The 11,299-nt window shown below is 44.2% G+C and overlaps 1 protein-coding gene across 1 annotated transcript; it reads right to left on the bottom strand.

The window, feature by feature from the left end:
- Positions 1–7,678: 7,678 nt before the first annotated feature.
- LOC108634604 (interferon omega-1) lies at positions 7,679–8,805 on the bottom strand. The gene has a single exon (XM_018044640.1). The coding sequence runs from the start codon at positions 8,396–8,398 to the stop codon at positions 7,736–7,738; it is 663 nt and encodes a 220-aa protein (XP_017900129.1). The 5' UTR covers positions 8,399–8,805; the 3' UTR covers positions 7,679–7,735.
- Positions 8,806–11,299: the final 2,494 nt, after the last annotated feature.

Genomic DNA, 11,299 nt, shown 5'->3' on the forward strand with positions numbered 1-11,299 from the left:
GGAATGGGGATGTTGGTTTTGTTTTTCTTAGTGTTTTAATTGGGGGTGTGTGATGGTTTTTCTCGATTACTCAGTATCTTGTGCTTTATTTAACTAATCGTTGCTTTAATGGTCGGCAAATGGGAGAGTTGTTGTTCCACGGGTTAGTGATTTTTATATATTATAGTTGTTTGTCTGCACCTTGGAAAGTGTCAGTTTGGTAATCTTTATTTTATGTCTATTGTATCTACCTAATGATATGAGTGACTTGTCTTAGAGGTTTAGGCATTGGTATTGTATGTGGATTGTCTGGGATTAGGGGTGTGTTTAAGTTGGGGGCCAATGGGGATTAGGTGTGATAGAGTTAGCATAATTTGCGGTTGTATTTTTATTTTTTGGGGCTTCTTCGTGGTTTTTGATTGTTTTATGGCTGGGTGATTCTTTGGTGCTTTCTCTGTTGCCTTTTCGTGGTTGTGCGTTTATGGTTGTGGAGAATTTTCAAGGGGACTGTTGGCTTTTTGTATGGGTTTATTGGGCTTGAGGATTCACTAATTCTGTTTTGTTGTTTGGCACCTAAACTCAGTACTCGCCATGCATATGGGTGCTCAATATGTATGGATTATACGATATGTAGTAACTACACAACATGAGACATTTATTCTGGCGGCAGAAGAAGACTAGGTGTAATTTAAGAATCTTCCGGAAAGGAATTTTGTCTCGGAGCTTTCCGAGGTTATGTAGGGTTCTAGTTTGCTTAGGGGGTGTTATGAGACAATATGTGGTAAGAGCTAGATTTAGTCAGTCATCACGGTGTGGGTTGGTTATAAACCTAATGAGGGAGGGTATGTAAAGAGTATAAAATGGAAATTTGGGTAGAATAAGGGAGATTTATGATATAAAAGGAGAAACAATTATACGAATGTTTTAAAAAGGGTAGTTGGTTTGGGTGTGGATTGTTTTTTGGGGGGTTTGCCCTTAATGCGCTAGTGGATGGAGCGTGAGAGGGACTCGTCATTCACCTTCACTAGATCACGTTACATTATATTCTTAGAGTTGTTTGTGTTCTGTAAACCTTTTCATATTTCATTTTATATTAGAAACGATTTGCTTTTTGTGTGATTTAGAATTTCGTGCGTTAAGGCCAGGTTGGTATAAATTTCGGAAGTACATATTGCCCTCTCTTTGTTTGCTGGATCTATTAAGGACGTTATTTTTTTGCTTTTTTATTTTTTTTTTTGTTATTTTTTACTTTTCACAAATTGGAAGTGCACAGGAATGGCAGGCTGTGTCTCTGTCTTGGCCGTCCGTGGTGGGGTGTGGGGGGGAGGGGGTTTGCTGTGTTTGTGCAAAACTATTAATCACTTCATGGTAAGTAGTGGGTGTTTTGGATAACACTGGAGGATCGTGGGCAGACGTTTTGTTGTAGGGCTGTGGCTCTGGTGTGTGGGTTCTGAATCAGTGCTTAGCTTTTGATTGTGATTTTGTTTGGTGCAGGGTGAGGAATTTAAAAGTATGATGTTCTTGTTTTGAAGTGGAGAGTGGTGTCGTTGGTTTGAGAGTTTAAAATTCGTGGAGGCGACATTCAAAGGAGAGTTGAAATTGGTTACATAATAATTTAATGAGTGTATAGGTTGAGACACATTGTTGATTTTTATTTTATTAATTTTGGGGTTTTTTTTCTAAAATGTTATTTGAGGACGGAGTGGGTGTTTATATGGGAAGTTTCTATTTACCAAAATTATAGTGTTGTAGATATTTGCGAGTTGTTACGAGTTTGTCTTGGGTTTCTTGTTTTTTGTTGTCTTTTCATATGTGTTGTTCATTGATGAGATAGAGGTATGAGCGTGGATGGTGTGTGCTTGTATTTGATGTGGTGTTGGCAGGCTTCTTATGCGTGGATCTATGGCGAGGCGGTTTGTTTGAGGTTTGTGATGTTGTGCTCTGTGGGGGTTTGTCAGGTGGTTGTGTTAATTAGGTGATTCATGGAGCACTAATGGGTTGTTCATATGGCTGTGGTGGATGGAAGCAGGTTAGTTGAAGCAGAAAGGGAGGGTGTGGTGGTGTTGTTGTGGGTTGGTGTGGGTTGGAATGATTGGACATGGTGAGAATTGAGAGTGAAGTGGTTTTGTGTTCGTGGGGTTGGGATGGGTGTGTTGTTTCTATACGTTGTTTGTTTTTTGCGGTGGTTTGGTTTTTTAATTATGAGTTAATTCTGTTTTTGGTTTTTGTTAAAGAGTGTGTGTTACAAAGTGAGCATTTTAAAGAATGCATACATTGACACATAACATAAAAGTGGTCTACTGAGGTGGTTGTGGAGGAGATTTCTGTTTTTCGATTTTAATGTTTTCGTGAGAAGGTGTTTGCTAGGGTAAATACGTTGTTGTGATATTTATATATTGGTGTGTAACTTGGTGGTTTGGGGATTTTGTTTTGTCATCTCTTATTGATCTGAGATTTGTGTTGGCTGTGTGTTTTGGTGGTTTGTGTGTTGCTTGTTGGTTTGGGCGTGTGTTTGCTCGAGTGGGGTTGGGGGTGTCGCATGAGTAAATTGATATTCATTGGGTAAATGATGAGATGAAGAGATCTGGGAATTCCCGTGGAGATCTAGGGTGGTTGTGACTCTATGTTCAGGGCAGGGCCCAGTTCTTCCCTTGGTCAGAGAACTAGGATCCCCAATCTCGAACGCAAAAATATGCATAAATAATAAAAAGATTGAGCTAGCAAAGAGTGTGTCGTGTGAGGGGCGGGGGGGGGGGAGGAGAGGATATAGCGAGACATCTTCATAAAGTGTAGGACTGGATATTTTTAGTATTAGTCTTTGACTGGGACTGGCTTGTGTGGCAGAGGTGGGCTTTCTCCTCCGAGTTGGAGCAAAGGCGTGGGTGCTCTCTGGCTAGAGCTGCTGGCTTCTCCGTGCGGAGCCCTATCTCTCAGCTGCTGCAGAGAGCATCACAACTCCAGGCCAGCTTCAGTAGTTTTGCGGGCCAGGCAGGGGCTTCATGCAAGTATCCTCGGCTGAGCCGGCGGCTGGGACGCAGGTGCCTGCACTGGGCAGGTTTTGGGTTCTTACATGGCCGAACTCAGGGAAGCCCTAGACTTGAATCCTTTGAATGTAGCATTGACAGGCCCAATTACCTTCCCTTTTGGCCTCTAAGGACAAGTGTATAATTTGAAATTTGATTCCAGATTAGATGGCCAGAAACTAATGAAGAATCAAAGGTTTTCTCTGTTACATTGAGATTGTCTTTTTTTCATCTTGATCATCAAGAAGGATTAAGCACTTGCCCAACTAATTCTCTTCTGAGTGAGCAAAAGACATGTTAGCATGTGATGAGGTGGTCCGCATCCGTGAGAAGGGAATACAGAGTCTACAATAGGAGACTGCCAAGGTCACCTGCTACTGAGACTCACACTATCTGTTATTTAGTGAGCAAGTATTTAGCAAATGTTTCTTAACCATTTCATAAACAAAAGAAGCAAATGCTGCCAATTTAGAGCGTGTCTTCCCACCTTCGAGCTGCGGCCTCGCTTTCAACTTCTCTCAGCACCTGAGGCTGAATCCGCCCAGGCTGGGGCTGCCCTGTGCTCACAGCCAAACAGCTGGTGGGCCAGAGCCCCTTCTCAGGCCTCCCACCTGGTATGGAGAGGGACAATGTGCAGAGCAATCTAAGTGCTCCTGGTTGGCAATCTTCTCTCTTGCCCTTTCTCACACCCTGGACATCTTGTCACAAGTCTTGGATTGACTCATGCAATTTTTTCTCAGCTCACTTCAGGATGCAGCTGGAACTAGGACCTTGGCTGAAGGCCTCTCTGCCTAGCTCTCCTACCTCCTCCAGAACATACCAAGCCAGAAGATCCCACACCCCTGTCACTCTCAGAATGCTCCCATCGGAGGGTCAATGGCCCAGGACCAGGCAGGAACAGCGCAGGCCTTGTTTTCACTGTTTCCTGCCAGGACCACTGCTGCTGGACACTCAGACTGGCCCTTTCAGAACATGCCATCTGCATCAAGCCTGCATTTTACTTCAGATCCCAGGCGTTCTCTGAGCTGGACTTTAATTGTCAAAATCACTATCAGGGGTGCAGTGAGTCAGGCTAACCAAGGTTGAGAAAACGGTTAAAAGGGACAACACAATGGCTGCAGCTGCTGAACAAGCCTTAGAGGCCGCCCTCTGCTGACATGTGAGCAAGTCCCATTGTGTGGGTGCTGGGTTAGTTTCCTGTCTCTGAGGCAGTTTCTGAATCTTCCTTAAAGTGAAACAGCCCAAAGCAAATCCATCTACATACTCAAAACCAACAAGTGACTTGTGTTTTTTACATCCTCAGAGATTGCGTCATGAACCCCAGAAGGCAAAATAACAAGGAAGTTGATGCAACAAGTGAAAAGGAAACTAAATGCAAGCTGCCAGAAGGGATTTCAGGATCCTGCCTGGGAATCCCCTCTGGCCTGGCCTCCTGGCTGAGTTGAGTGCTCAGAGCAGAGGATCCTCCTGACTGCCTGCCAGATGCCTGTGTCTTCCTGACTGATTCTCTGAGGTCCTAAACTCTAGGAGGACCAAGAATCCAGTGAGGGTGGGGTTGAGTCTTGTGGACAGCTGGCCTGTGTGCCACATAGGAATGTTTACGTCTTGAACTCTGGGTATTGTGGCAACCTTCTTGGCCTCCTCATCCCAGTGAATGGCTATTTCTCCTCTCACTGTGCGGTGGGTGAGCTGCAGAAATGTGTCTCTGAACAGCTCTCTGGGAACTGCTTCATCTTCCTGACCACAGATCCAGACCTCAGGAAATAATCTTCTAACCAGATTCAAATAAAAGAGTTAATATGTAAGGAGCACTTGGGAAGTGTCTGGTACCATTCTGAGCATGTGCTATAAATTAAGGCAATCTTACCACACTTTCAAGACAAGTTATTATGATTATCTTAGTTTTGCAGTTAACACAAAAGGCAGCAATTTATAACTAGCAATCCATTTGTACTGCTGCTGCTAATGAAGAAAAATCTCAAAGATCTATTTGCAAGGGACCTGCCTCTTGAGAAACATATATGCAGGTCAGGAAGTAACAGTTAGAACTGGACATGAAACAACAGACTGGTTCCAAATAGGAAAAGGAGTGCGTCAAGGCTGTATATTGTCACCCTGCTCATTTGACTTATATGCAGAGAACATCACGAGAAACGCTGGGCTGGAAGAAGCACAAGCTAGAATCAAGATTGCTGGGAGAAATATCAATAACCTCAGATATGCAGATGACACCACCCTTATGGCAGAAGGTGAAGAGGAACTCAAAAGCCTCTGGATAAAAGTGAAAGAGGAGAGTGAAAATGTTGGCTTAAAGCTCAACATTCAGAGAATGAAGATCATGGCATCTTGTCCCATCACTTCATGGGAAATAGATGGGGAAACAGTGGAAACAGTGTCAGACTTTATTTTTTGGGGCTCCAAAATCACTGCAGATGGTGACTGCAGCCATGAAATTAAAAGATGCTTACGCCTTGGTAGGAAAGTTATGACCAACCTAGACAGCATATTGAAAAGCAGAGACATTACTTTGCCAACAAAGGTCCGTCTAGTCAAGGCTATGGTTTTTCCTGGGATCATGTATGAATGTGAGAGTTGGACTGTGAAGAAGGCTGAGCGCTGAAGAATTTGTGCTTTTGAACTGTGGTGTTGGAAAAGACACTTGAGAGTCCCTTGGACTGCAAGAAGATCCAACCAGTCCATTCTGAAGGAGATCAGCCCTGGAATTTCTTTGGAGGGAATGATGCTGAAGCTGAAACTCCAGTACTTTGGCCACCTCATGCGAAGAGTTGACTCATTGGAAAAGATTCTGATGCTAGGAGGGGTTGGGGGCAGGAGGAGAAGGGGATGACAGAGGATGAGATGGCTAGATGGCATCACTGACTCAATGGACATGAGTTTGAGTGAACTCCCAGAGTTGGTGATGGACAGAGAGGCCTGGCATGCTGCAATTCACAGGATTGCAAAGATTCGGACACGACTGAGCGACTGAACTGAACTGAACTGATAAATAAATGAGAAACTGAAGTATATGACAAATGGATATAAATGTATATTTATATGGTATACATTAGTATGTCCATATGTATAGATTTGTTAACTACATATGAAAATGTCTAGAAGGATACCCATTAAATTGTTAACGGTATAGGATTATGGTGAATCCTCCTAGAAGTCAAGGGTAGGCATTCCTTTGTATGAATTATTTAAAAGTTTAGCGATGACATGTGTGTTTAATATATATAAATAAGCTTAAGAAACCCTTTTACTTCTTTAGAGTCCTATTGATCATGGCAGCTACTGGTTCTCACATCTCTTAGCTGTCTCTGCATTCCCCAGCCTGCCTTGGTCTTCTTGCCTCCATTTGAACAGTTTAGGAAGACTGTTTTCTCAGGAGTGGCCAAGTGTAGAAAACTTCCTCTCCCTTCCTCACCCTACTCCAGGATCCTAGACTCCACATATGCAGATTGACCTCCCATGATGTATGTGCTGCTGCTGCTGCTGCTAAGTTGCTTCAGTCGTGTCCGACTCTGTGCGACCCCGTAGACGGCAGCCCACCAGGCTCCCCCGTCGCCAGTGATTCTCACTGTCCTGATGATTTCTGGCAGGAGCGCTTGATGCCTCTTGTGTGATTTGGACTCACTGAATCCAAACAGTAATTGTATGAAAACCACTCTTACTGTCCTCATATTAAAGATGAGGAAACTGACCTGTTGTGTTCGTGAGACTTTTCAGGGTTACAGTGTTGGTAAATAGCAGAGCTGGGATTCAGAGGTTTTGGAATTTCTAGAACTCTCCTCTCACTTGGGCTCTCTTCCTGGGGCTTCCACTCTGACTATACCATGCAGCTAGAAACCAGCACAGAACAGAGCTCGTGTGTGGAGGCAGTGAAGTTCCTGCAGAAGGGAGTGAATTGCTCAGTAAGGCAGTCCTGAGGAGAAGGCGGGAGAGAGAGCAACAGGAGTCAGGAGCAGCCAGTCAGCAGGGCGTGTCCTCAGCTTTCCCGCAGGAGGTGACTGCTTCCCTCAGATATGTGCATCAACCAGTCTTTAACGAGTGGGTATAAATTAGTTTTGCCTGTGACATGGAGACTAGCCATTTTCTCCAATTCATAATCTCCTTCCTACCTTTTTTCTCTTTGGCACCCTCCACAGCTTATAGGATCTTACTTCCTCAACCAGGCTCCCTGGAGGTAAAACTCAGAGTCCTAACAACTGCACCACAGAAGAGTCTCAGAATTCCACCTTTTGACAGACATTTGTTAGAAAGTGATAGAACTGTTTCACCATATAAAGTGAACAAATACTATTTTGTGATAGGTATTTGAAGACAAAATAAGGATTTAGGTTTTCAAAATAAAAACTCAAGAAATTTATCTTGATAACTATTTAATAAATAAACCAAATAACAATTTTAATAAAATAGGGAAGTATATCTTCTAAATTTTAATACAATGTAAACATACACATTTTTATATGAAAATATAAATATGATGAGATAAAATATTCCATTAACTACATAAATAAAGAATAAATAAATAACATCAGGGCAGTCATAGCTTATGGATTGATACCCCTGTAGTTGATTTATTTTATATCTATGTGCTTATTACTACAGACATGTATCGGCTGAGTTAATTCCACACATTTGGTGGCTAAAGCAGAATTCAGAGTCTTCTGAAATGACCCCAGGTGAGTATACAAGGATGATGCGGCATCTTAGTCAGTGAAAGTCAGTCAAGGTGAGCTCAGGTCTCCATCCATCATTCTTAACCTTTCTTGCAAGCTGACTGATGAAGACAAGGATCTCATGATTTCCAGTCTGACGATTTCCCAGGCGCAGTCGCTGTATCCCTTCTCTTTCAGGTAGACATGGATGCCCTGGAAGTACCTCTTCACAGCCAGGGTGGGGCCTGTCCTTCCCAGGGCAGAGTCTTCCTCTCCCATCACCTGCCCCAGGCAGGCGTCCAGGTCGTCCAGCTGCTGATGGAGTCCAGTGCGGAGCTGCTCCAGGAGGGTGGTGTCCCAGGCAGCAGAGGCGCGCTCTGTGTGGAAGAGGTTGAAGCTCTGCTGGAGCATCTCATGGAGCACAGAGATGGCCTGGGCCTCCTGGAGCTGGCCGCCCTCCACCATCTCCTGGGGGAAAGTGAAGTCTTTTCTGTCCTGCAGACAGAAGCGAGGGGAGAGTCTCCTCATTTGGCCCAGGAGCCTGAGGTTCTTCCTGCCAACCAGCACGTGGTTCTGAGACAGGTCACAGCCCAGGGATCCTCCCGGGCCATAACTGACCAGCACCAGGGCCATGAGTAGAGAGAGCATGAAGGCCATGGGGAAGATGCGGCTGCTGCTGGGCTGGCTGAGACGGCGTCTGGTGGAACCTTGAGGTAGGTTCTCTGATGCCATGCTTTCTAAGCGAGGCCATTAAATAGGGAACATGGTAATTTTCATTTTCTAATCATTTCTATGCACTTTTACTTCCTTTTTTGGTTTTCTGTTATGTATTCTCAAGACAGTCAAAGAAATGTTCTTCCTTCTAGACTATTAATTTTGCCCTTTCCTAGTGACTTCAGATGTGCCCATCCAAATGGATGTTTTTCAATCAAATGAGAAAGTCTTTCTCTTAAGTCAGGGTTGATGGACATCTGTAGTTACACACGTTACCGCCCTTTACCTCTCATGCACCAGCGTTGCTCTCCTCTCATCCATGAACGCATCTTTGGCTTGCTCTTAGGCTCCATATTTCCCTCTTAGGTTCCTTAGGAAGCCAGGCTCTGTCCACTCTATGGATTCCGTATATAAGGGATTTACCAGATGAGTCTGGCAGTTAAGCTCTTGGAAACAAATGATGAGTTTTCTTTGGTGTTTGATTTAGAGAAGAGGCTGATTATTACCAGTCCTTGAAGTCCTCCCACATTTCTCTTCCTTCTAGAACAGGTTCCTGCAGATCCCTGCCCTTCAGGGGACCATGAGGGCAGGACTATTACAGACATCACCCTTCTTTCCACCATTTTCTTGCTGAGACCTGTCATCCTCCACAAACTGGGCCAATACCCCACCAGAATCCTGGTTCTTCTCAGGGAACATGGGTGAGGAGACTCTACATCCAGGATAATTGTATTTTCCCAGCAGCACCTCACTCACAAGGGAGAGATCACATGGAGCCACCCCCTGTCATCTGGAGTGACAGATTCCCCTTCCTCACCTGCTGGACTCTCTCCCTCCCTGAGAGCACGCTTTCCACATCCTGAGGACTCAAAAATCTCCTTTCTGTGGAGGGCTTATTGACTGGTTGGGAAAATAAATTGTCTTCCCGAAACCCCAACCTCTCCCCTGGAGTTTTTGTGTGAAGGACCCTAGTGCTCAGTGGTGACCTCTTCTTCTCCTGACCCGTGTCCCCAGGTGTCTAAAGTGTCAGCAGTGCTCAGATGCTGAGGGCAAAAGTGTGTTTGTGCAAGTTAGTGGAGGAGTTTCCAACTCCAATTATTTTCCTCTTAGTAGATCAATAATATTGACTTTGCCAGGTATAGGTTTTATTATTCAACTCTCTTACTTAAACTCTTCAACTCTTGTTCTGCTCAGAGTTTCTGAGCTGGAGGAAGGAGATTCAGTGATGGGGTTGTCTCTTATTGGAAGCTTATGTCTCAGAATCTAATGAGATTCGGTCATTGATTCAGGCAGTTGATTCTACTGGGCATCTCTGTTCCTCTGTTTCTGTCTCCTCTGAGATTGCAGGGCAGTGAGATCCGGGGCACTAGATCAGAAGAAATAGCCTTCTTTCCTTTACTCGAGTGTAATTTTTCATTTAAACATTTTATATATACACTTAGTGACTTATTGGACAGTGTTGGTATTCCTGCCTCTGCTCTGGTTCTATTTCATGATGAGGTGAGAACAAGAAAGGGAAGTAAAGAAGCCAGAGAGGTTGCATCTCTTTCATTTTCAAGACGTTAGATTTCTTTTTTGTTTCTCTTTGCAACTTTCCTAGAAAGTAAACTTCCACAGTTGTTTTGTGGGCAAGAAGAAAACAAGGGAAAGCCTCACTGTCCTGAGTATGAAGGAAGGGAAGGGCTTTTCCCCTGAGGTGATGATGCATTATTCTGAGTTAGCAAACTGCAGTGCAGCACAGCTGGGGAGCAGGGGGGGAAGGATGAGGCCAACATGAACAACAGGAAGGCTGGGACAGGGCTGCTTCTCACAGAAGCTCAATGAAGGCCAAGTCCTGGGTCAGCTGTCTGCCCTCAGCTTTGTAAGACCAGCTAGCTGATTTTCCTTTCCTTTAATCCACATGTCATCAGTATAAGCGGAGAAGGAAGAGAAACGGCAATCAGAACCTCATTTGCTAGAACACAAACCCTTTCTGGCAGGGTTTAGGAGATCAGCCTTGCCTAGCATCTGTGTAGTTGATAAATCCATTTGGGTGATGAGAAGATGCTTCGAAAAAACTAGGATGACAGGGAATGAAATGATTCCAAAAGATCCTGATCTTAATCTGGGTAACAGTAAAATTATGATATTGAAAGTAATAGCTGAATTTTATTGATTGCTAAAATTAAAAGACGCTTACTCCTTGGAAGGAAAGTTATGAGCAACCTAGATAGCATATTGAAAAGCAGAGACATGACTTTGTCAACAAAGGTCCGTCTAGTCAAGGCTATGGTTTTCTAGTAGTCATGTATGGATGTGAGAGTTGGAGTGTGAAGAAAGCTGAGCGCTGAAGAACTGATACTTTTGAACTGTGGTGTTGGAGAAGACTCTTGAGAGTCTCATGGCCTGCAAGGAGATCCAACAAGTCCATTCTAAAGGAGATCAGTCCTGGGTGTTCTTTGGAAGGAACGATGCTAAAGCTGAAACTCTAATACTTTGGCCAACTCATGTGAAGATTTGACTCATTGGAGAAGGCTCTGATGCTGGGAGGGACTGGCGGCAGGAGGAGAAGGGGACGACAGAAGATGAGATGGCTTGATGTCATCACTGACTCGATGGACATGAGTTTGAGTGAACTTCGGGAGTTGGTGATGGAAAGGGAGACCTGGCGTGCTGCAATTCATGGGGTCGCAAAGAGTCGGACATGACTGAGCGACTGAACTGAACTGAGCTGAACCCTAACAATCTCCCTAATATTCCAGTTTGTGATAGGATCATATTGATGGGTTGGGTTTCTGCAGGTTTTTTAAGAATTTTAAAAATACTTATTTTATGTCCTTATTTGATGGGGCCACGTCTTAGCTGAAGCATGCTGGATCTTCGCTCTTCCTTGCTTCATCCAGGGTTTTTACTTGGGCCATGGGAAGTCTGGCTTGCCAC

Source organism: Capra hircus, unplaced genomic scaffold, assembly GCF_001704415.2.
Source record: "Capra hircus breed San Clemente unplaced genomic scaffold, ASM170441v1, whole genome shotgun sequence".
Classification (NCBI taxonomy): domain Eukaryota; kingdom Metazoa; phylum Chordata; class Mammalia; order Artiodactyla; family Bovidae; genus Capra; species Capra hircus.

Excerpts from the sequence above, each read along its gene's own strand:
- LOC108634604 (XM_018044640.1), bottom strand. The coding sequence starts at position 8,398 with ATGGCATCAGAGAACCTACCTCAAGGTTCCACCAGACGCCGTCTCAGC.